The 26,188-nt window shown below is 44.7% G+C and overlaps 2 protein-coding genes across 5 annotated transcripts in view; both read left to right on the top strand.

Annotated features, from left to right (window-relative positions):
• LOC135391477 (transmembrane protein 94-like) overlaps nucleotides 1-26,188 on the top strand; it is a 587,105-nt gene that overhangs the window by 187,293 nt on the left and 373,624 nt on the right. The gene's annotated exons all lie outside the window — the stretch shown is intronic.
• Nucleotides 93-24,869, top strand: LOC135391475 (protein BUD31 homolog). 2 transcript variants are annotated; one of them, XM_064621738.1, is made up of 5 exons: nucleotides 93-285; nucleotides 377-499; nucleotides 3,993-4,159; nucleotides 11,247-11,365; nucleotides 24,744-24,869. In XM_064621738.1, the coding sequence occupies exons 1-4, from the start codon at nucleotides 192-194 to the stop codon at nucleotides 11,334-11,336; spliced, it is 474 nt and encodes a 157-aa protein (XP_064477808.1). In that variant the 5' UTR covers nucleotides 93-191; the 3' UTR covers nucleotides 11,337-11,365; nucleotides 24,744-24,869. The 2 variants fall into 2 exon arrangements, with proteins under 2 accessions (XP_064477808.1, XP_064477809.1); XM_064621739.1 differs by lacking the exon at nucleotides 11,247-11,365 and having other exon boundaries at nucleotides 97-285.

Genomic DNA, 26,188 nt, shown 5'->3' with positions numbered 1-26,188 from the left:
CCGACGACTGAGAACAATTGATGTCTTCATGCGCTGACCAGGGCACTACATTCATAGCCACCGCCGCCGAGGCGTACGAACACAACGAATGATACCCCTCAGGATCTAGCGCCTCCCCCGTACAGCCCCGACAATAGCGTTGGGTGTACCGTCACTGTTGCTGCAACAGCTTCTTGTCTCGGGATTTAGCAATGGGCAAAGTTCGTCGCAGCAAGAAACCACCACCAGAAGGATGGGAATTGATTGAACCAACCTTAGAGGAATTGGATCAAAAGATGCGTGAATGTAGGTATCATCAGGCGCGCTCGCCCCGCTTGTTGTTTCGTGTTATGAGTGGTAGCAGTTTTCTATTTTCTTTCCCAAATCTTACGTACAGGTGAAACTGAAACACACGAAGGAAAGCGAAAGGTAGAATCCCTCTGGCCCATCTTTAAGATTCACCACCAAAGGTCCAGATATGTCTTCGATCTTTTTCATAAACGCAAGGCAATCAGCAAGGGTTAGTGATTCCTTTTTCTATCCGTTACAAGCTAGATTGTGTATATATATCTGGATGTATTGCACGGCTAGGGATACAAGCCATTGTGCCTGTGCACGTTCAAAAAAATTACTCCGCTATTGAAGCGAGAGCTCAAACTTTTAGAACTGACTGACACAGTAGTTGTGTTGTTTGTGAACAGGCGAAGAAGCACTGCTTTGTGGGAACTTTGTGTGATCTGTCAGAACTTTCAGGGACGTAATCGTCAGCTACTGCGATTCCGTGTGAGCATTTCATTGTGGGTGCAACAGATGCCAAGCACATATATCAGCCAAGGTGTATCTAAACAGGTAGCGCAACTCCCATAGGCCCCTGTGTCTTCAGAATGACGCCATGATAGAGACGGTCAGCGCCATCCATCCATTGAGCGGACTACTACCATTGTAAATAAATGACGTCAGGGATGACGTCACCACTATGAATAATAAGTAGTGCATAATTAGCCATGGCACGTTTACATTCGCGCACTGTGTTTGCGTTGTATACCCTTTCCCTCACCCAAGCAACTACACCAGACGAGAATACAGAAAAATAAATCGCATCAGGTTTAATTAAACATATGAATTCGAAATACATAGAGTTCCCAAGCAACGTGCCAAATATGGCCCAACATTGGCGAAAGCATGGCTAGCCAAACTGGCCAAACACTTTCCAAGTTTGGCCAAAGAGTATGGGACCAGTGTGGGATTGGTTCCTTGGCCAAAGATTTGGTTGGCCAATGTGTACCCAAACACAGGTCTGCCCAAGGAGCATACCAGATGTGGGTTAATGTTGGGCTGAGTTTGGCTAGCCAAAGTTGCTATAAATGGCCTAAGCTAATCCAGAGAGTTTGATAATGGGATTTGTTCCTTTTGCCAAAAGGGCCAAACATTTGGCAAGTATTTGGTTGACCAACAAATGCCCAAATGTCTTCCCCAGAAAAAATGGCTAGGCAGCTTCCCCAGGTTTGGATGCACATGCAAAATACGGGTTTCTTTTTCATTGTTATTTTTGCGCCATTTACATTCCTTGACGTGGGAAGCCAGGTGAATAGCAGACTACAAGCATTTACGTGCCTGTGGCACCCGTCGTTAACTGTGTGGCCAGCGTGAGTGCTGTATACCCCACCTGCCTCACATGGGCACCAGGGGTGAGGGGTAGGTACCTCAGCATCCTACATGGCCACAATTAGCGAGCTGGTTGAAACGTGTACTGAAATACAAAGTGTGGGGGGCACGTTCAGCAAGTGTATACTGGGGCGTAAAACGGTTGTAACGGTGACGAGGATACGTCTTTGCAATTAGCCTGTGCATCAGCAAAGAGTCTAGTATAGCGAACAACTTTCCTGACATGCTCTCATGTGAAATACTGTGTTTGTAATTCAGACTATCGTCTCTAATGTGATTACCTGAGCGGAGCTGTAAAACCAGATCGTTTACTCGGTTGCTTGAAAAGTGTTACACGTAAATACTTTGCACAGAAAGCAACACGCGAACGTTGGAAACACCTGCTTTCAAGTGAATCTTAGTAACTGCTGACCAGGTGCTTTATCTCCAATAGATTTATTTTAGGGGTTTGGTATGAGTTTGGCCAAGGTATGCGTACCATACATGGTTGCCAAGCTTTTGCGAATCATTGGCTAGCAAAAGGTTGATATATCGAAAAAGTTGCTTTGTTGGCTAAGCAACCTGCTGCCACACATTTGCCACACGCTTGCCAATCAATGGCCATTGCCCAGTGTTGGACATTGCTCTGTATTTCTGAATTTTATTTAATTTTATATTTTTCACTGAATGTCGACATTCTTTGCCAACCACAGCAAGTGCCTTCCTCGCGATGCGTGAAACCTTTGAAACCACCTTAAAAAACTTCACATTGCATTTAATACATTGGCAGAAATCTGGCCAACGTGTTTATACCATAGATGGCATCCAACCATTTCCCAAACTTTGGTGTGCCAAACTTTGGCCAACCTCAAATTTTATTTTGTTGGCCAAAGAACCTGTTGGCCAAAGGCCCGCCACTCCCCTGCCAACCTCTGGCCATTGGCCACGGTTTGCTTGGGTTATTACAGATTTATACAATTCCAGACTTAAGGGCATCGTGATGACAACTACAGAAATTAGGAAGGTTCACTTAAGTTCAATTTCTCTCCTAGAGCTACACGTGCACGTAGCGATTAGACGTTTGCATTTATTCAGTGAGTGACTATTATAGGTAAATTGCAACGAAACGTGGCATCATTGGTGCACAGTTGATTCCTGCTAGCACTCACGCTATCATGGCCGCTTGTCCCATGACGAAATTTTTTTTTGCGGGGGCAGCAACAGGGGATGCATTGTATTTTTCTGTTCACACAAGTGGTCCTTGGTCTAGAGCTCCGAGATGTGAACGTCGTTTCCTGTTTAACCCAAAAAGTGTACCAACTCAGTATTACAATGCACGGACACACGGCACCATGCACGGCACGGACACAGAGATGCACAGATAAACACCGTAAACACGCCCACTGTGACACATGCGCAAAGGGAGCAGGACACGGAAATATACTCGGATGGTAGATGATTTTGTATATATGCACGAGCGGAGCAACAGAAAGTTTTTTCTACATTGAAATTATGAATAACCTATTAGTACACACACAGGCCACGCCCATGTTGTAAAGTTTTTCTGTTTACAACCGTACCTCTACTGTCAACACCCAGGATCGCTCGCGCCTCTTGCTGGTGGCCTTGCCGATGGGTCTGATTTGGTATTTTCGCTTGTTTTCGCTACCAATTTAGATGTACCTTGTATCAGCTGTGTCGATGACGATGTCAGTGTCTTTTAGAAAACATCCGATGAAGTTAGTACAAGTGCATGAGCAGACACATAGTGCCTTCTCCCTGCTGTCTGGCCTGTTATTTGTTCATTACGTATCTTTCTCAACTGAATTGTAGCAGAGACACACACATATTGTACTCTGGTGTACACATTCTTTGAAGTAACCTGCATGTCTTTGCCGGTCTTCAACCTCAGGTTCTTTAGGAACTTCAAGTTCATTTTCATTACTTGCAATTTTGTTAGTAACTTGGTTACATTTTTTTGCACAGTAACTTTACTGGTAACGAGTTCCTTTTGTCGGGTAACTTCCCGATCTCTTGTTGTAATCTTCCGCATTTGGTATAAAAATCGAGATGTGGCCAATTACATGAAATGCAACAAGGTATCAAGATGGACATAGTGTAATTATACTTCCTGTGCATCTCAACAACTAGTTGAACATGGCAGAAATTAATGTTCAGAGGCCAGTAATCCAGAAAACGTGGGTTCGAGTCCTACAGCTGTATAACCTTTTCAGTGACTTCCTCCTTTCATCCTCTTTCATCAACAAATAGTAACATCTTTGAAGGTTGGGCTAGAGCTTTCATCATTAGAGTTATGTAGCTTTCTAGAAATCTAAATCTGTAGTTTCAAGTGTGCATTTATTTTGCAGAGCTCTACGAGTATTGCATCAAAGAGGGCCTGGCTGATAAAAACCTGATGGCCAAATGGAAAAAGCAGGGATATGAAAACCTCTGTTGCCTACGGTGCATTCAGACAAGAGATACAAACTTTGGCACCAACTGCATTTGCAGAGTCCCCAAAGGAAAGTTGGAAGAGGTAAATAGTCTATATATTCAGCTAGGATGTGTCTGAAGAGCGCAGCCAACCTTATTGGATACCATTGAATGATGCACAAAGTATCATGCTGCAAAAGTACTTTGAGTAAAGAACAAAATATCAAACAAAGTGCATTAAAGGAGCAGTCTAGATGCAGGCAACTTCCTGTTCTTGGTCGGTAAATGAATCTTAGGCACCCTAAAATCGTTCTTGCACAATCAGTACAGCCCCCCGAATCTCTGTTGTGCAAAACACCCTCATCACCTTCATGAGAGACACGTGATGAGCGCTAGGACGCGCATCATTATGTGATGTGTGTGGGAGGGATGCTGCTCTTTGAATCTGGGATCGCATGATAGAAGTGATGTCGGCCACCATCGGTGAGCAACACTGCTCAGGTCGGAGCACCTGCTACCACCTCATAGACATTATTCGGTTACGTGATGTCCAAAATGAAGAATTAAAGGCCACCAACGCCCTTTACTTTTCGGGAGCGCTGATACCACGGGAAGGTGGAGTAGCGCAGCACGAATCTAGCTGTCTGTTGTACAGCAATACTCAGTTCTTCCTGATGGTGCGCGGCTCTATGGAGTTGGACTGTTCAGGAATGTCTTCAGTGACGCCACCGGGGTGTGACAGCTGGTTTGGACATCGACATGTGAGTCGAACATTCACTTGGGACACTCATTCTTTTATCACAAGCTTAAGGAAGATCATAAGCAGTTTTCTGTGGCCCAATGTGACCAAATGCAGGACTTCTCACCTGTGCCGGATCTGCCATTTTCATGGCAAGCAAAGAAGTGATTTCCACTTACAACAGAGGAATGCAGTTGGAACACGGAAGGTGTTTCTGTGGCAGCTGTGTCGCCATGCCAACAGAGCTAGCAGATATCTGATGCTGTTCCTTGGTTGACGCATGACAATAATGATAATCACCTTCATTGAAGTGCAGACTGCAATTCTGATATTTTAAAAGCAGTTGGCCGAATGGTGCAGTTCGACAGTTTTTATCAGGCTTGTATCCTGATGTTTTATACAGGCAAGCCTCTTGCTTCTTCCTGGCTTGTTTGGTAGAACCACGGTCCCTTGATAGCTTTCTGGTCATGCAGCTCCATCGAAAAGTTAGCCAAGGGACAACGGGAGCCGTGTGGCAGCGCCACGATCGGAACCCGGTAGAAGCTCCCGCTCAGGCCAGTCATGGGAACGCCAGATGCAGTGTTGTATTTGCACTTTTCCAAACATCCTGCAGGAAAATTATTTGTTGCGATGGCTTCCTGCTACGTTGCAGCAGCTATAACGCGAATAATCTTTTTCTATTCGACTTTATTTTATGCGGAAAGCTGCTGCCGATCGCTTCAAGTTGCACGGATGTATTGTCACGAGTCTCCTATCTTCAAACCCTCAACCGGAGATTCTGGTGCCGTTTATGTGCGTAGTGCCTGGCAGTAAAGTGATCCGTACTTCAGCGCGTAGAGGACCTTCTACAGTTATTCGCAGACGGTTACTGCGCCCATGATGGCGTACTAATTCACGCGATCGGCCAATCGCAATACTAACACCGGTCTCCAGTAAAAGGATGTGGACTGAGTCAGACATGTCACGAAATATAGCCGCTGTGTCCTTGTCGTTCATCTCTTGTTTTAGTCATATCGTGTCGGCCTCATTTCTTTTCCGAGACTGAAAGGAACCATCGTGTGCTCCAACATGCTTGCGTGAATCAATCTCGAGCGGCATTTTTAGCCTGCCATGCTAAACAACTTTAATAATGCATACTTTATTTAGCACGTAGAGGACGTTCTACAGTTTATCGCAGACTGTTACATGACCGCTTAGTATTTGACGCGATCGGTTGATCACGATTATTGCACCAGTTAACATCCCTCTGAGCCAAACCAGCTCGAGAGCCCCAGTTGCTTGAGCAATTTTCTTTACGATTGCATCTATAAAAGCACTGAGTTTGTTGTTGGTGCCGATGGCGCATGCTTTCTTTCTACGGGTCGTTTCCCTGGGCTCGTTGTCTGACGGAATGGCTTCGCGGTTTCGGCGTGTTCAGATACGACGAGCAGCCGTCGAATACGCGCGGCACTGCATCTTCTCGAAGCTTTGGCATTCCACGCTTGTTCAGCACTTTCTCGCCGTTGATGACGAATTTGTCGTGCCACACGACGTCGCTGTGGTCAAAGTGCTTCTCGCAGACACGTGTGTGAGGAGAGTCAAAACCGAACCGCCCACCTTCAATGTGAGCAATGGCACTTCTCACGCTTGTCAAGATCCGCAGGAGATGCGAATACAGTCGAACCTCGTTATAGCGAAGTCTCACGGGAACCGCGAATTTGTTCGTTGTATCCGAAATTCGTACTAAAAGAATACCTCCAGAAATTGTAGGAGATTGCCACTAAGCTGCTAACAAGTGTGTACACCACGTTGTGGTATAATACAGTGAGGCTACAACACAAAATGAGCACTCAAAAAAGCATATTTATTTGAAAAAATCTGTAGTCACTTGTTGCCTCGTCGCGATAGCATTGCGCATGACGATGTCGCTCACCTTATCGAGACAACGAAGTCCGTTGCAAACATGTGCTTCTGACGCCGTCGGATGTTACAAAGTCCTTTATTGTTCGCACCATGCTAAGCGCCTTTGCACTGGTGACGCGAGAGTTTTCCGTGCCTTCGTTTTTGCTGTCACAGCAGTTGTCATCACTGATTGCGTCAGCTCCAACCTATCATGCTTTGCGCGGTGACGGCAGCGATTATGTCACTGTCTGATAGCTCAGCTGCCACCACGAGCTCGTCGTCGGCCGACACAAAATCGCACCTGCTTCACCATTTGCAGACGCTTCCACTTGGTGCCTGCCTCGTTTGTTACCGATGTCGCCTCCGTGTCAACTTCCTCCGCGATGGCCGCGAACCCTCCCTTCACAAAGCAGTTTCGGATTGTGGTGTGCGCGACGTCGTTCCACGCCTCAATCAATCAAACAACGTCTCAATCACATTTTCATTTCTAAAGACAACACTTTCCGTTTGCGAGATATGGCGTACCAGCCGAAAGTGCACCCACGTTGTCCACACTGCCAGAAGGGAATGAATCACGTTACGCGTGGTCACGTGGGTGGAGGAGGACTAGGCGCGGAGGTGGAGATGTGGCGAGGAGGAAGCGAGAGAATGCTGGCGGACCGCCAGGCCAGGACGCGATCGCTCATTGAGATCATTCGTCTCATTGGTGACACGTACGCGGCGTCGCTAATCTCCGTGGATAAGTCATTCCGCGATAAGAAATTCCGGGGCAAAAACTTCGCAATAACCGAAGATGCGGTGAAAATAGAGGAGATTACTTCGTTGTAGAAAAAAAATCCCCATAGAACCAAAGCATGGCCAACCAAGTAAAGAAAAAATTTCGTAATAACCGAAAATTAGCTGTAACCGACTTCGTTTTAACGAGGTTCGACTGTATAGATACGTTGCCAGCCCCCAATACCCAGAGCGACATTTCGTAACACAGCATGTTTCTGGCATGCTGCTAACACATAGTTATCACGCGACAACAGCCAAAACACGTGTACTGCAATGGGAGACGCAGGCGTTTTCCTCCCGGGATTCGATGGCAGCGCCGCCACGCAGGCGCTCCGGTCCCTGGGTAAAGCTTCCCCATAGAGTTACGGAGAAGCTGCGTGACCGGGAAGCTATCAAGGGACTGTGGTAGAACGTTGTGTAAACGACAGTCATGTGTTGCCTTTCTCATTCATGCAAACCCAAACTCCGTGCTGCATCACTGCTGTGCTGTACGGCCACACACTTAGCTGATGTGGGGACATGACAGATCAAACAGACTTTGCCGTGACTGGGAATTCGCGAATACGACAGAGAGGCATGCAACGAAGGATTGCATGGAAGCAACAAAAATTATTCTACTGATCGTGTTACAGTCTTGTCGGGCAGCATATACCCTTCGTTTTTTGGAAAACGTGACATAATGAATAGCAGTCAACAAGGTATAGCTCGCCATGCTTGTAGTAGATTTTTTTTTTTACCAACGGGTCTGACTGCTCTTTCTCGCAGACATCACACTTGAGGGGTGTGGTCTGCAGTTCGAGCGTTCCAACCTCTCGCTGCGGCAACAATTTTGAAGATGAAATAGTGCTGCAGGGAAACAACTTTGGTCAGAAATATTTTATGAGAATGCTTCTCATGTACTGCTTTACAAGATGGCTTTTTGGCCATGTTAGATACTACTTTATTTCTCGTTTAAGCGGGTTGTGACGCTTCATTTCAAGTTATTCCTGATATATATAAAATGCAATTATTTCCAGTGATGTGAACCTGCGTTACAAGTTTAACAGCGAAGGGGTAATACACACATAGAAATCCGCAGACTTGTACACATTACCAAAAAGAGGAACTAAATACCATTACTCGTTACCACGAAAAAAAGGAACTAAATACGCTACCCGTTACAAAAGCAGCAAAAGGAACGCGTTACTCTGAAAGTTACTGTTACGTTACCATGCTGCTACAGAGCCACAACCAGGGAAGGATAACTGACGTATTTTGGTTACTGTTTCCATTTTCGTTACTGCTATATTTTCGTTTCCGTTATCCGTTTCTGATACCGGCCTTTCAATTTCGTTTCCGTTACTGTTTCCGGTAATGGAATGGTTGCTACAGAGCTGCGGGAGGACAGCCCGTCCGGCTCTATCAGCACCCTGTTTTGCCCAAGTGCTGCTTCGGTGTCACGCGTACACACTACACAAGTAATTTTACGTCGTTGGGATGCGCACATGTTGCAGGATAAAAAAAATATATGTATGTAGGAACATGTTTTCAGTCTTCAGTCACTCAGATTCCACGAACTCAAGACAGGCGTAACTTTCATCCAATGTCGCATTCATATGCGGACGCTCTCAATAGTAAATAATACTGCCATGGCCGCAGTGAAAAGAAAAAAAGTAACTAAAGATAAGTAACTAAAATTCATAGGCTGGCATCCTCGTGCATATGGTGGAGTATTGTCGTGTGTTGATGGCATGGACAGGGTGTCGGAGCGAATCGAAAACCGGAACCGAGAACCGAAAAAAAAAAACGCTATTTGGTGCGAACCGGAACCGAATCGAAACCGTATACGTTTTTTTTTGCTCAGGAGTGAAACCGAAAAATTCATTGAATGGTTTTCGGTCCAAGCAAAAACTTTGCCGGTTTGTACTGCGAGTACTATGACCCTTAGGCTCTTAGGCTGTAACGTTTTATCGTTCGCGCACATTGACATAGAGGTACATGTGACCGGTTGTGACTCTCTACCAAAGTGCCGTAGCGTTCGTTTTAATTTCATCTGCAGAAACTCTCCTCAACTAAACAGCGACCCAAGGGGGCTGCGAAACGGCTTCTCTATCGGTAATGTCGCGCAACGTGTCCTTTGTTTGAGAGCAGCGAAGTTGAACACATTTACGTATCCGCGAGGCAAGCGCGTGCGAAGTGGCGCCTCTTTTGTGGATAGGACACGAAGTAAAGAAAACGAAGCCGTCAAGCGCGTTTGTGAGTGAAGGTGTTCCTCGATTTGCGTCGTACTCGTGCGGGTAGTACTTGCTGGCGAGGAAGCAACAACAGGCATTCGGATGGAACACGATCGCACCAACCCTGCAAGAAAGTACTTTACGTACGGCATCACGACAAACAAGTCCGTCTGTATCATGCGCTTCAAGGGAGGTGAAAGCCTATTTGAACAGACAGTCACCTACAGGAACCAGGAGCATATCAATTTCTCAGCTGCCTATTAATATTAAATACTATGTATGCGGAATAAACGGGTTTACATTTTGCAACATTGATTTTTTTTCTTGGAGTGAATATGTCCACCAGAAGCTGAACCGGTTAAAACCGGTATGAATCGTTATTTTTTTGCTCCGGAGCAGAACCGGTACCGGACCGTTTATGATAGAACCGGAACGAAAAACGTTTCGGTTCGACACCCTGGTCATGAAGCTATGAGGACTGGGGCGTGGTAAGTGAGGGATGCATCCTCGAGATCCAATTTGCGCTTTCTTCCCATGCTCTCGTGTAGTATTTAGAGCATTACAGGGAATGGAGTCATCAAAATACAAAAGCAAACAATGAAAAGTCACTCAAATGTCATCGCACAACAGGAATAGCCATTACCCGAATTCAATACCGGACGATAAATTCGTTTCCGTTTCTGTTTCCGGTAATGGAGGACCGTGGTATGTGTTTCCGTTATCGTTATCATCTCCAATTTCGTTAATATACCGTTTCTGTTACCATTACCGTTACCCTTCCCTGCCCACAACCACGCCAAAATCAAAATGGACACGTGCTTTATTTAGTCCGACAATTTACATGGAATTTACTTTAAAGAATAGCTAGAACTCAAAATGGGCATCGGCTATTTTTGGTGCGTTTCCTTGAGAGAGCCTCTGTGGCAAGACCCAAAAATTGCTGTGGAAAGGCATGGCTGCATCATATACAGCCGTCTTTATTTGATGCATGTATTGTAAATAGAATGGGCCTGATTAGTAGTGAGCCTGATTTTCCTTTCTTTTTTTCCTTTTTATTTCGATTGCAACAGCTGCCTTTATTCCCCTATTTTTGTGTCATTGTTAGAAGGTTACACGACGTCTGCGCAATTGTGCGTTTATGTGAACTGATAAACGCTACACCAACATCTCTATGCTGTTGTATCAGCTGGGTCTTTGCATGTCTAACCTTTCTTTTTAATAAACATATCCCCCCCATTGTGAACCATCAAATCAGCCAAAGTTCTTGGGCTATCTCCTCTCTACACGGCATTGGCTCCACCAGGAATTCGATTGATCAGTGAAAAGCAGTGCGTTTAACGTATAATCCTCAACACGGTAACTGAAACAGCTAAGAAAAATATTGAAGACTCTTACCTGAGCACGTTTCTTGAAATTCGAATACGATGTGTGGGATGTACTCAGCCATTTTGGTTTGAGAAAACAAGGAACACACTAAACTACTACATTCCTGTCACCTTTTGCCGCCTTCACCCTGTACATCTCGTCCAACCCATGTCACACTGATGTGATTATCATCTGTGCCATCTTATGTTCTCAAGTGGTCCTCACTGGAGCCCACAAGTGTGGAGGTGGGAGGTTTCTTCCCGGGATACGCTGCTAGGCTAAAGACATGCACGAGCTGCATATAATAAATCTGGGATCTCGTCGTCCAAGCCAGGTGAACACACTTTACAACAACACTGTGAATCCAGAGACGGACAATGCCATCTCAGGATTCAAATTTGGGCTAGTTTAGTTGCTCTTGTATATCTATTGGCAGCAGCTGGGAGATAACACCCACCCACATACAAAGAAAATAAATCCAGGGTCTTTTCCCAAGAACGCTTTCATGATGAATGACACGACCGGAAAGTGTTGCGGCATTTGTCATGCTGGTCACCTTAGGACTCAGCAAAAGAACGACTGTCGACCAGAGACTGCCAGGAGCTGAACATCCAGGTCACGTCACATTGTGTTAGAAGTGTACTGAATCTCGGGAATTTCCACATAGTAATTGACCATGTTGTCCATGTTGAAGCTGAGCGTAAACGTAGGAAAGAAACGAGTAACGTGAGTAACGAGTTACCGATTTTTGTAACTGAATACGTTATTAGTTACAATTTTTAGAAAAGTAACTAGGTCGTTACTTTGTTACCAAAAAAAGTAACTGGTTACTGGGTAACGAGTTACATACAACTCTGGAAATCCAGCACCACGAATACAGAAACTCACGCGACTATGGCGTCGTAGCAGACTCCTCCATCGGTCAGGAAGCGAGAGAGAAGTCACGTGCTTACAACTGCTAATGGGAATGGTGGGAGCTCTGATGTCAGAGCTTATCAGAGTATGTATTTTGCCAAATATCACATGTAGGAAAATAATTCTTTTTCTCAGTACTCTAGTGTGCAATATACAGGGTGTTTAATTTAAGTTGAACTCCACCTTCGAATAAAAAAAAGTCTCATCACACTAGAATGAGACAGCCTGCATAATGTTATAAGCCTTGCAAGATATTCAGTATATTTTTGTTTACTAATCAATTAATTAATTATAATTAATTTTTCAACTTTTTAATTATTAGTAAGGCCCCTTGTTTTCTGCTGCAGCGAATTCGAAATTCTGCGGCACCGGCTTGTAGATTCTGTGATTTTCTGCGGCAAGCAGTCAGTGGCTGCTTGAAATGGGAAACACTTTATTTTCTTGGGTAATGTGGGGACAAAACACATTTTATAAAATTACAGATTTGAAGTACTGTTGTAGCTCAGCATTACATCCATGATATCTTGTGTTCTCTGACAAAGGGCGCCATCTGTCGCCTACAATCATTTTATACCTGGTCAAAGATCTTTTGGCATCTACACAGTTTATAGGAAGATTATATGAAGCAGCCTACAATACATAGCCCTGTACAAGTTACATCTTTAGGAGAACTTTTTTGTTTCTAGGCTGTAGGCATTATTTAAGAGTAAGAGGCAAACTCCCAAACATCAAATCAAAATCCCCCACTACCACCACTAAATTGCGCACTGGAGGGACGTTGCCCCTTCCTGAGGCGGAGTATGCACAATAAACTTGGGATAACGTTATCATAAGCTAAACTACAATCTGTCCGTGTTGGTCCTGCAGCATGTGCAATTTCTTAAAGGCTTCACCTTATGTAGGGAAGCGTCAGGTGAAGCCCACTTTCGGGTGGTGATGTCCATATTCTACGAATAGTCGCATATTCATAAATCTGAATATTGGCCGTTCGATTCGCGAATGAAATACTTGGAGTGATTGATATTTGATTCCAATTCAAGAACCCGAATATCCGCGCACCCCTAAAAATATGGGATTTTATGAAATTCCGTGCCAAACGAAGGATTCCTCATTGAATTCCGTATTCTGCAATATTCGCGGAATTGCGTAAAACCCGGAACCTTAATTATTAGGATTAGATGAAAGTGTTCAATAGTGGAGTTGTGGATGCTGACTTGGGGTGACAAATGCCAGTGGATACATTTACATTCTTTACTGTTATGCATTATTTTTATCTAGTGTCCAACAAATGTGCACAGACTTCCAAAAATCCCACTTCCTTTCACGCGAAAGCTGGGTCTCATCAATCTGGTCTCTGGCACCCATTTCATGGACAAGTGATTAGAGCTGAGTGCAGGTGCGGGTGCCCGCAGTTACCTGCACATCGTCACGAATTGCGGGTAGCAATTCGTGATCGCTGGCGGTAGCGGGTAAAATGCGGGTGTACCCGCAATGCGACCGCGGGTATACCCGCATTACCTGCACTCCATGGCCAACTGAGTGATCCCTCTCTGTCACACGTAGGGTTGCCACCAGGCCGGTATTATACCGGCACGGCCGGTTATTTGCTCGCTCTGCCGGTTGCCGGTAGGAAGGTGATACCGGCAGCGTTTTGCCGGTATTTGTGGCTCAAGACCTTTCATAAGGGCTTTTGCAAGGTTTTCGCCTCAACATGCCACTACAGCTTGAATAAATCTGGAGCACAGACCCAACTCCACGGTCACCAGTCGTTTTCTTAGTTATTCATTATTATTATTATTGTCATTGTTATTAATGATTGTGTTCGGAGGGGACAAGATCAGTGGTTGTGGCAAGCCAGATAGAACTTAGGCCGTATACAACCATCATGAGATCTCCTCCTGCAAAGAAGGGTTTGTGTGCATCGATGCGTTTTTTCAAAGTAAATTACAGTCCAATCCGGTTGCTCCAATACGATCCAGTGTACCGTTCATGTTTATAGCAATTTCTAACATCAATGATCCAGCCACACACAGGAAAGTACCTTTCCTCTTATTATCTCTCTGTCTCTGTGTGTGCTCATCCACCCCTCACCCATTTACCCTTTCCGGCGAGGCTTTCCGCTTCCACCTCTATTCCACCTCCTCTCCCTCAGCCGGTGTTTTTCACTACGAAAGGTGGCAACCCTAGTCACACGCGAGCTCAGCAGTGCCCTATGTCGTTGGCCGTATAAATCAATGTGCCACACTGCAACAGGCAAGTGTTGGCGGGTGAGTTCAATTTTTGATGCAGACATATATGGTTCTCTGTTGCATTGCAGTTTTATTGGCATACGACTGAAGCTGTCCGAGACATGTAGCCAACACTCAGAGTTTCCAGGAAATTGTAATTCAGTCGGATATTCAATCCCCAACACCGATGTCAATAATGAACAGAAGGAACGCATCCATTGATTTGTGGTAAGGCTGGTGTATTGTGCCCGCATCGTCATCTTCATCACCCAGAGGGTGAACAAGAAAACGGGTTTGAGCTGGCGGCCAAGCGCGTGTATACCGCTCACTTCCCCCTGCGGGTCCCAATGCGGGTATAGAGACAGCACTGTGGGTGCGGGTCGCCCATATTAAATTCTGGAGGTTGCAGGTCACACACGCACGGGTACTGTGCGGGTGCGGGTTCAAGTTTGCTTACCCGCACTCGCTGCAACAAATGATCTCAGCCAACTGCTTTTAAGATATCAGAATTGCACACCTGAAATCTACACACGAATGACTGTACAGACCGTTTCTCGTTTTTTCTTTTTTTGTGAAAGGGAGGAACATAAGCGAAACAGCAAAATTATCTCTTAACAGCACAGCTTGCACATTGAGCATCCTGCTGTTGTGGGTCGCTTGTATTGTCCTCTATTTCGATACAACTATTGCTTGTTGAACAGGCAATGTAGCTGAATAGAACTAATAAGTAATGTCATACTCCAGTGAACAGAAAGCGGACATGGTACTGGCTTTAGATGCAACACAGAGCAACGAAAAATAAGAATACAGAAGTGCTGAATGTATTTCATAGCTGGAATACAGGTACGAGATCAAGCCCTGCGACAATACTGCGGCACTACCAGAACTTAAAAAAAATCGGAAAGTTGATGAAGAAACGCCACAGGTGAAAGACACTGTTGGATACTGTTTCTACCGACGTACCAGCATTTATAGCTGCAAACCCAAACGCTGAGGCTGCGTGAGGCGAGCAAGGAGACTGTAATACCATTGTCAACTGTTCGGAGAAAGCCAGCCTTCATCCATACCATGTACAACTGCACCAACAGTTGGAACAAAGGGGTCTCCAAAGCAAAGTGGTCACAGGGTATTTTTGGAAGTTCACACACATTTTTTGGACGCAGGAAACAAAAAGCGTTCGTCACCTCATGTCAGCGTCCACAACTTTACTATTGAACACTTTTATCTAATCCTAATAATTATAAAGTTAAGGAATTTTAATTAATTAATTAGTTAATTAGGAAACAAAATTATTTCGACTATCTTGCAGGGCTGGTAACATTATGCAGACTTACGTTCCTATGCGATGCATCGTCTTTTTTTTTTTCAGTGGTGGGGTTCAACTTAACTCTTTCCCTACCGCACCCATAGAGCGTCGATCACAAGCGATAGACAGTTTTTAAGCATAGCTACTCGGCCTCCAAAGCAGATAGTATGGTTAAGTGGTGACATTTGGTTTATACTATAAACACTACAGAATGAGTTTCATTTACACTTTTAGCTTTTCTTCTTGGTGGTGTCTTATAAGGCTGACTTCGTGCCAAGGAGGCGGTGTTGATATTTTATCTTGGTCGCGGCTTCGCATTCCCATGAAGTATCTCTTTCGCAAATGTGCAATACTCACATTTGATTTTGTTTATTATAATGGGAATGTCAACTCTGAAGGTGTTAGACTTTTCTCCTGAATGTGTGCGTATGTATAACTTGCACTATTGCTAGTCTTTGTGTGTCAAAACTAACTGGGAGGAGTTGAAAAGTGATGAAATAGCAAAATGTGGTACAAGAATGGGGAAGTTGAGCAAGAAACTAATGTTTTCTGCAAAAATTATGAACTCTGTCACTCAGTCACGTAAACAACATGAGTGTTGACATTATTTTCCACAATTCATGAACATCTTGGTCCAGAGTGTTCATATTTGCATATATTATTTCTAACAAAATTTGCCACATTTTGTATATCCTAGAACTTGTAGATCCAGATACAGGCGGGTAATTCAATTTTAAACCAACAAAGGCCCGCTGATGACATTTCTTTGATTTCAGTGAAGAAAATATATGTTGGAAATGATCTTCAGTGAAGCTGAAAGCAGGTGACCAGAGCTTCCTACGATCAACCAGTCCACAGATGGAGATGGGGTATGGGGGCACCGTCTTCATGAGGTAATTTTTTGTCGCGACTTTGCCGCCTTACTGATGCCATTTCGTTCGCATCACAACCCTCATAGCTGGCACACGTAAAGTCTGGGTACTCTGGTATAGAGCACTGCACGGGCCCGGGCCCGACCCAGCCCGCGGGCCGGGCTGGGCTTGTTATTGGCTGTGTGCTCCGGGCCGGGCCGAGCCCGGGCCGACAAACTACGCCAGCACCACGGGCCGAGCCGGGCCCGGGCCGACAAATATGTTCCCGAGAGTCAGGCCCGGCCGGGCCACGCAGCTAATTCCACACATTGGAGATGCATTAGTTCATATCATCATGCGCTTGCGTCATTCCTGTGCATATTTTGCAAAGACAAGCAAAGGGTACTGCATTATGCATATGATTCGACCCTCTAGAACATTCTCCAAGCCACTTTACATGGCTCCTCACTCCTCACATATTTCACAATCACTTTGGCAAAGCTTGGTGAGAGGGATAGGGACTGGGAGAAGCAGTTTGTCGACGGCATGCTCTATCTCCGCAAAATCTTGACAGTGTAACGATAATGCCCCGTGCGTTCTGGATTTAATTTGGTCTCGCGCGGTTACGGTGTTAAACCGCCATCACTTGTATGTTTGTCTTCTCTCCTTATAAATTTACTTATAAATTTGTTTGATAATCGCCAGAAACGCGTACGTCGCGGCTGGAAATACTAGGCCGGGATCTACTCGCCGGGTCACCGGGCCGGGCCGGGTTCTATTTGCTTAGACGCCGGGCCGGGCCGGGCTCTAGTCACTGGGTCACCGGGCCGGGCCGCATAAAAATATGAAGGTCCGTGCCCAGGTCGGGCCGGGCCATTTTTCAATGCGGCCGGGCCGGGTCGGGCCCGTAAAAGTCGGCCCGTGCAGTGCTCTACTCTGGTATGCCTGTACGGAGTTCAAACGGTCACTCCTTAAAGGGACGGTTAAGAAAAAATTGCAGAAATCAGTAGATATGGCAAAAATTGCACATATTTTAGCACTCGGAGCACCTCGACGGCAGGTCAGATATCCGCTAATGAAGTATATTTTTAATGTGCAATCTTTCCTCTATCATTCAATATATAGAACACCATTCTACCCTGTTTCGTTGCCAAAAGAGATGTCAGTAAAATTAGGTGAAAGCAGAAAATTGCTGATATTTGATATGGCATGCCCCAGCTGCTGCAGTACCTATACCAATAATTTTACGGTTATTGAATCGCCAACATATCCCTAAATGCAACTGCAAAAATATGTTGCACTATTTTAGTAGCGTGAACGCAGCGAATTTGTCTCTGTGCCCAGGTCTCGTCGTTGCGGCCTTGCACTCCGACACCACTTCTGAGTGGCACGCCATCGCGCGTTTCCCATTTCACAGGGCCCTCGGTCTCCCTCATATTGCACTGATTCCTGCCGCTGGCACTTATTTGTGGACTTGTCCACGTCGGCATTCTTACTTACGTGCTACCCTTATATATGCGGATATGCCGTTGCGAGACCAGCAGATGGCGTCTGTCTATTATGCTGCAGCGACTGAGAGTGGAATACTGGCCCGCGATATGTAGCTGAGTATAGCAACAACTTTTGCAACAGTTTTGTCAGTACTGCACAAGGTGTACGTTTTTTATTTATATTTTTTTATTCTGTAGTGGGAGGCACTACCAAGTGGCTCATTGTTGGAGGTGCCGCCTTTATTACAGCCGCAAAAAGAAGCAACAAAAAACAGTCCTACATTGCATAGGTAGCATGCCTTTCAGCGATGGAAATTATCGTGACATCTATTTGTAACACACAAAAAAGAAAGAGGGACGCATTCTAACGACAACCTGGTCTGGCGTGGTGCAACCTTCCTCTTAATGACCAAATCCTGTCTAATCGACCAAATAATGTCTGAGCTCAGGGTGGTATATGTTTATTAAAAAAAAAAAAGAGAAGTTAGCCAGACAAAGAGCCGGCTTTCTCAGGGGATGCATATGCTACCTATGCAATGTAGCTGGACCGTTTTTTGTTACTTCTTTTTGCGGCTGTAATAAAGATGGCACCTCCAGCAATAAGCCACTTGGTAGCACTTCCCACTACAGAATTCTTAAAAAAGCGCACACCTTGTGCAGTATTGACAAAACTGTTACAAAAGTTATTGATGTACTCAGCTACATCTTGCAGGTCAGTATTTCACTCTCACTCGCTGCGGCATAATAGACAGACGCCATCTGTTGCTCTCACAGCGGCATATAAAAGGGTTGCATTTAAATAAGAATGCCGACGTGGACATGTCCACAAATAAGTGCCAGGGGCGGGAATCAGTGCTACATGAGGGAGACCGAAGGCCCTGTGAAATGGGAAAAGCGCGATGGCGTGCCACTCGAAAGTGGTGTCGGAGTGCAAGGCCGCAACAACGAGAACTGGGCACAGAGAAAAATTTGCTGCGTTAACCCTACTAAAACAGTGCAACATATTTTTGCAGCTGCATTTAGGGGATACGTTGGCCCTTCAGTAACCGCAAAATTATTGGTATAAGTATAGCAGCGGCTGGGGTATGCCATACCAAACACAGGCAATTTTCTGCACTCACCCACCTTCACTAGCATCTCTTTCGGCAACGAAACGGGGTAGAATGGTGCTCTATATATTGAATGATAGAGCCCTAGTGAAAAGACCCCTCAGGTCTAATGTATTATGGGACTGAGAGGTCCTCTCAGCCTGAGAGGGCCTCTCAGGCTGGTGGACCTCTCAGGACCTCTCAGAAGCTAATGCCCAGATCTGACATTGGAACATCAATGTTCAGTTTCGCTGTCTACGCTGCACCTGTCGTCGGAGCGGTACAATCTACAGTGCTATGATACACCAGAGATAGATACAGGCAAGTACATGTCACAAAACTCCACATATATTGAGTTCCTTCGATTGTACAGATACACTCAAGGCATGCGCACTGCTATCAGATTATCTAACAGTTATTTCAAATGTCTTGCAGAATTGTGAATATCTAATATCTGTTGAAGGATCGCTCGCAAGAAACTACACGAAACTGTAAATAGCAGCAACAGAAACTAGATTTAGCACTTACATGTCTACGAAAGCATACAAGTCATCATCAACACATACTGTCGTATTCCACAAAGCGTGAGCTCATGGGACACATATTCACAATGTCCGTACAGCGGCGATGAAAAATATTCTTGAGGAACTCTGCTTCTCGGTGATCAAGTTCGTCTGTTATGTATACTTAGGGACTAACGATGCACAGTCTAGTTTCCCTTGCTTGCGTAAGATGCCAACTAACTGGCGAGATTGAGTTCTCACCACCTGTCACTTTGTACGAGATTCATCTGTAAGAAATACAATTTCAAAATGTCAGTGGAAGTCAGTGTGTAGGCATCGAAATATATAACATACCGTTTGGCACAAAGTGCTGTTGGTAACGTAACGTGGTTGGTAATCTTCATATCAGCGCTCATAATGCGTGTCTGCGAACAGTGGTAAAAGCGTAAAGTGAACAGGAATGCCTGTCACTCACAAAAGCATATTTGAGACATCGTCTACATACCTCACAGTTAGAATCCCGAAGACAAAACGCAAATTACTTGAGATCCGCGGCCGACGTCCTCACACTTCAACGTTTCAAAACAGACTCATTGAACCGCTGGTGACTGGCCAAAACGCTTCCACTTACGTGCAGTGCAATAATGCAAGAAGATGCAAAATAATTGCAAGAACAGTAGCTTCAAGGGGGAACGGCAATACAAGGTTATCACGGCACGTGTTCCTTGGAGGAATAATGCACAAACATATGAAACCTTGCGAACTATTTTCCAAAGGGGACAAGGTAGCATGTTCCGCGGCGCGGAAAACATGTAGCACCTTGTTCTGGGAGGTGTCGCACGACGCACTGTCGCAAAGCTGTCTGAGAGATCCCCCCAAACCCCTCAGGGCTACATGAATGATTCTACAACGTCTTCCAGATTTTCTCTAAAAGGTCCTCTCAGATCCCTCTGTGCTGCCTGAAAGGTCCTATCAGACCTTTCAAGATTTCTTGATTTCAAGGTTTCTTGAAAGGTCCTCTCAGACCTCTCAGGAAATTTTGAGAGGTCTCATGACACATTTTCGATAGTGAGGAAAGATTGTAAGTTTAAAATGTATTTCATTTCGAGGAGCTATGAGTGCTAAAATATGTGCAACTTTTGCTGTATCTGGTGATTTCGGCATTTTTTCCTTAGCGTCCCTTTAAAGTGTGACTGTTTCAACTACGTACAGGCATACCAGAGTGCCCAGACATTATGTGTGCCAGCTATGAGGCTTGCGACGTGAACGAAATAGCGTCAGTAAGGCTGCAAAGTCGCAAGAAAAAATCACCTCGCAAAGACTGCATCACCTTACCCCTTCTCTGTGGACTGGTTGATCGTAGGAAGCTCTGGTCACCTGCTTTCAGGTTCACTTAAGGCCGTTTCCGACATATATTTTTTTCACTGAAATCAAAAAAAGTCATTGGTGAACCCTGGTCCATATACGAGGGGCGTTCAAATCAAACCGGGACTTTTCATTTTTCGCAAAAGTAAAATGAACTTACAGGCGAGAAATTAGTTTTATTTTTCAACGTAATCTCCAGCTGCACTAATGCACTTGTCCCAGCGTTTCACGAGGGCTTGGATGCTAGCAGCGTAGAAATCCTTACTGACGCATAGCAGCCCTGATCGGACCGCATTCTTGACCTCGTCGTCGCAGCTGAAGTGGCGGCCCACAAGGAACGCCTTCAGTGGTGCGAAGAGATGGAAATCGCTGGGGGCGAGGTCTGGACTGTAAGGAGGATGTGGCAGCAACTCCCAGCCAAGTTCCTGTAACGTGCGTGTCGTGAGATGCGCGCTATGCGGGCGTGCATTGTCCTGGAGGAGGAGGACTCCTTTGGTGATGAGGCCCGGCTTTCTGAAACTGGATGTGTTCATGAATGATAGTGTTCAACGTTCCCACGGAAAGGTCAGTCTTTCGAGCCAGTTCGAGACATGTTATCCGTCGGTCCTTGAGGATCAGGTGCTCCACAAGTTGGATGTTCTCAGGAACTCTGACACTGGGCTCTGGGCCGCCCCGGCCGGGATCGTCCTGCACTGATGTACGGCCATCTCGGAACCGTTTGCACCACTCAAACGCTTTGCTGCGGCTAAGTGTATTTGGCCATACTGAGCCTGAAGTCTTCTGTGAATTTCAGATGACTTTACGCCTTCATTCACGAGAAACTTCATGACAGTTCGCTGTTCGATGTGCGTGCTCACCTCGTTGTCGGCCATCTTGTCTAGCACGTGTCTTCTGTTTTGCATAAACTTTGGATCGCTACGTGTTGAACGCGGAGGCCTGTCGCGTGTGAAAATGATAAAAAAGAAGTAGCGGGAGCCATTTGTACAATCAGGAGACAGAAAGTCCCGGTTTGACTTGAACGCCCCTCGTAAAATGGAATTACCCATGCGTATCTTCATAAGGTTTCTGCTGTTTTGAATGAATTTTTGTGTCTTCAAAAATTAATTTTGGAAATACATGGATAGCTTTATTTTTGAAACTTGCATCATTTGATAGGGCAATCATTTTGCTATATTTTCCTATAGTATAGCAACATATTTTGAAGTGATACTATCAGCCACAAAAAGTATATTTCTCAAACCACCCAAAAATTGCCATTTTTGTGGCGGTAAGGAAAGAGTTAAATGAAATACCCTGTATAATGTGTAGATGGGTAGAAATCCAGCGAACCGGTAGAGATGTAGGAAGGGAGTTGCCTCAGGACAGAAGCCGCCGATATTTCGAACAGAGACTGTTCTTCTTCTGGGCACCGTCCTCATCATTGGCATGGTATTTAAAAGGGTTAGGTGTGACGTGTTTAAAGGTTCATGCGAATTGTGGGTCAACAGCCCGGAGGGAAGAAAGGGTCCGTACGGGTTTTTACGGCCGGAGCGAATGGCTGCTTTGTTAGAGTGTGGAGGGGATTATGTGAACGTAGTGCACTACGTTCACATGCTGCTCTTCACCGCCGTTGCGCACGGTCGTGTTTTGCAGCGTACTTTAAATTCAGTTTCTGCGATAATTATAACTCTGTGGTGTGAATTACTTAGCATGGTGCATCTTACTGGCCTAGTTACAGTTTTATAGGAAGAAAACAGGCTGTTAAAATGACTTCTGTGCTCAATAATTAACTTTTTAGATAAAAGCTACGAAGTTGTTCCAATAAGAACATCTGATCGCTTTGGTCACCTGATACTGGAGCCGTTTTCAGAACAAAAATCCGTTCAATAGATTGTCTGCAAAAAATTGGTGAGGGGACACCATTATTTTCTTTATTTTGTTCATTGCGCATCTTCGGAGATGCATCTTTCCTTCACCCCCAATGTGAGAAGGTGAAAGAGCACACTATCGCCTCTTGCGTCCTGGAAAAAGGTTTAAAGAAAACAGAAAATGCAACCCAAGATAAGGGATGTTCCGATAGAGTCACATTTGTTTTTGTTTTGGTTCCGCAAGTTAAAGCTCATCTTTGACGCATGAGGTGGCACTGTGCTCCTTCACTCTCTCACATTGGGGTGAGGGAAAGACGGGATGCGCAGTCAACAAAATAATGAAAAAGATTGTGTTTTTCACCAATTTTTGTGGAAGATCTATTAAACGGATTTTTGTTTTGAAAACGGCTCCTGTATCAGGTACCAAAGGGATCAGATGTTCTCATTTGGACAACTTCATAGCTTTTATAATTAAAAAGTTACTTATTGAAAGTTAATTAAAACATTGCCTTAGGAGTTTGCTAATGCCCTTGTAAGGAGTACCCTTCAGCATGTGCTATTTTCAATTGATATCACCTCAAAAAAAGTGATATACAGTCAACCCTTGATTTATGAACCTTCGATTTATGAATTCCCTCGTTTTATGAACACGAGCACGGGGAACCAAACTTTTTCCATTCATTTTTCCCTCGTTTTATGAACCTTCGAATAATGAACAGAATTTCTGGGAACCAACTAAGAGTTGCCCAGCGTTTTTACCCTCAATTTATGAACGGATCGTTCAGAGGTCAACAGAAACCTTCAAAGGGATAATTCCGTGGTCTTATGAATGACGCCTGAACGGACAAAACGTTTTCCAGGTATTGCACCCTTGGTTCTTAACCCCTCGAAATCGGAACAACAAACGGGTTTTCCGGGGTCACACAAGGTGCGACCAAGTGTTCCTGACCTCAGTTGATCAATAAGGTGGTCGCTGTCACCCGGAGATTAATAAACGGAGGTTAAAAATCCCGGAGGAAATCCAAGACCAGTCCAGTGCGAATGTGGTGACATCTCTTCTTTCCAAGATTGACACAGCGGAAGGCATGGTCCAAAGCAAAATTAAACTATTTAGTATGTATTGCATAATAAACAAAGTGTGAATGCACTAACGTCTGTTCTTTGTGAGATTGATACAGCAGAAGGCATGGTCAGAAGCAAAATTACACAATATATGGCATTATAAACACAATCCCAACTTGGATATACTGTTCCATTTGCTCGATAGTACTCAGTTAACTGAATTTTCGATTTATGAATCCATCGATTTATGAACGATTTTTCGGGGAACCGAGGGCGTTCATAAATCGAGGGTTGACTGTATATATTTTTAAATATGTTCTCATTTAGCTGGTACACCCTGTATACCATAGAGCAGGGGTCTCAAACACGCATGTGGCTCGCAATGACCTTGTTCTGGTTTGTGGACAAAATAGTGAAGAGGAAGAGAATGTGGGCTTCTTTGTGTGTGGTTCCCTTAACTGTTCACGTTTTTACCTCTTTGATGTATGATGGAGGAGATGGAGTTTTATATAAAGAGCTGTAAAAGAGGGTAAAATCTGCCAATATTGGGTGGAAAAGCAGGCAAAAGTGTTTCTCACATTTCAGATGAACGCAAGCAATACTGCTGAATGCATTTTCATACCATTCACGGATTCCTCATATTGGTGGCTGAATTTGCATGTGGGGTTTTTCGTATTTTATCCAAAGTGATGATGATGAAAATCGGGGGCTAAAAATGGGTTTTACTCGGCTTGACCCTAAAACAAGCATGGGTGCAAGTAACACTCTGTCTGATGGCCAGATCTGGCACTGCCCTGTGTTGCCATCCGGGCTTTTGAGAAAAAGTGGGATAGCAGAATGGAAGAAAATCCTCATTGAACTTCAATTCAAAATGAAATTCAATTTTTTAAATCATGGAATGAGCACATGCATTGAAATACCCATTGCCAAATTTTGCTATGAAAATTCTACAGAGATTGCAAAAGAAGAGATGAAACTTACACTAGCCTCGCTTGCTACTATGTGAAAAGTTTACAATCTCTTATGGTTTGCTGATGTTTATCAAATGTATTTTCAGGGGAAAATTGTTGAATGCGTCCACTGTGGCTGTCGTGGCTGCTCAGGCTGAAGAGGAGCACTCACAGCATCTGTAAAAAAAGGACCCTTGTATCATATCTCGTCAATAGATTGTATCCAAAATTAATTGATTGGTTTCTGTTTTGTGTACTGCCATGTTCAGGGTTCAACTACCAATATTCATTTTGTGTTCACATTAATTTGTATCATGCAAGACTACATTCAGAGCAGCCATCCTCTGAGTGGCAAAGAATGTACGAGGGGTGTTCAAATCAAACCGGGACTTCCTGTGTCCTGAGTGTACAAATTGCTCATGCTACTTCTTTTTTGTCATTTTCACACGCTCCAGGCCTCCGCGTTCACCACGTGGTGGTCTAAAGTTTGTGCAAAACAGAAGACACGTGCTGGACAAGATGTCCGACAACGAGGTGAGCACGCACGTGAAACAGCGAATTATCAAGAAGTTTCTCGTGAGTGAAGGCATAAAGTCATCTGAAATTCACAGAAGACTTCAGGCTCAGTATGGCCACGATCCACTTAGCCGCGACTATCCTTGACTTTGCTGACCAAGAGCGAGGGAGGCTCCGCCTCCAAATGGCGTGCCAATAGGAGGACTCGGGAGGCGGTGCGTTGCGGCCTCTGCTCTTGCCTAACAGATGGCGCATCAGTAGCGCTCGGCTCGGGATATGTGAGCCGCTGTCGTCTGCTTCTTCCGGTAGAGCTACGACCTTGAAGCCTCTACTCTCACGTAAGAGATGGCGCAACATTGGCACTCGGTAAGGGCACGTGTGGTCGCCATAACTTTGAGCCTTGACCTTGAGACTGGCCGGTAACCTAAATTCCGATGACGCGGCGATAGCAAACCATAGTGCGTAGTTTTGACGATTATGCTTCATGGATGTGTCATTACATTACCCAATTTTTGTCCAGTTCGACGTTTCGCTCCGCCCTTATGCGTGTGAACATTGTCTCAGCTCATGAAAAAGGAAAGAAATGTTGCTGCTTTTGTTCTGGTCCTCGCACTGAAATAAATCATTTAATATGATTGTACTGTTTGTGTGTCTTTTTCTTTCTTTTTGTAATTAGTTACGGAAGTATGTAAAAAGGAAAGAAATGTTGCTGCTTGTTCTACTCCTCACACTGAACTAAATCCTTTGAAATACTTATGCTCCGTTTCTTTTTTTCCCTTTTTGTAAGTAGTTACGGAAGAAAATAATTGTACTGTGTGTGTGTGTTTCCTTTTTGTAAGGGTTCCGGGAGATTTGATCGAACATCGTTTGGTCGAAAGCTGTTTGATCCAACGCGGGACATTTGGTCGAAAGAAATTTGATCAAACACCGTTTAATCGAGACGGCAGCGGTCGTTTGATCGATTCTTTTATTCGTCCACTTGGAGCGTTGATGAAACAAAAAAGAAGAAAATAACAAAAGAAAGCTTCAGTTCTAA

Source organism: Ornithodoros turicata, chromosome 4 (assembly GCF_037126465.1).
Source record: "Ornithodoros turicata isolate Travis chromosome 4, ASM3712646v1, whole genome shotgun sequence".
Lineage (NCBI taxonomy): Eukaryota > Metazoa > Arthropoda > Arachnida > Ixodida > Argasidae > Ornithodoros > Ornithodoros turicata.
Note: the sequence above shows the minus strand (reverse complement) of the source record. Positions and strands in the feature narration are given on the sequence as shown.

Excerpts from the sequence above, each read along its gene's own strand:
- LOC135391475 (XM_064621738.1), top strand. The coding sequence starts at position 192 with ATGGGCAAAGTTCGTCGCAGCAAGAAACCACCACCAGAAGGATGGGAA. Across the intron at positions 286-376 it reads GGATCAAAAGATGCGTGAAT|GTGAAACTGAAACACACGAA; the intron begins GTAGGTATCATC and ends TCTTACGTACAG. Across the intron at positions 500-3,992 it reads ACGCAAGGCAATCAGCAAGG|AGCTCTACGAGTATTGCATC; the intron begins GTTAGTGATTCC and ends TTTATTTTGCAG.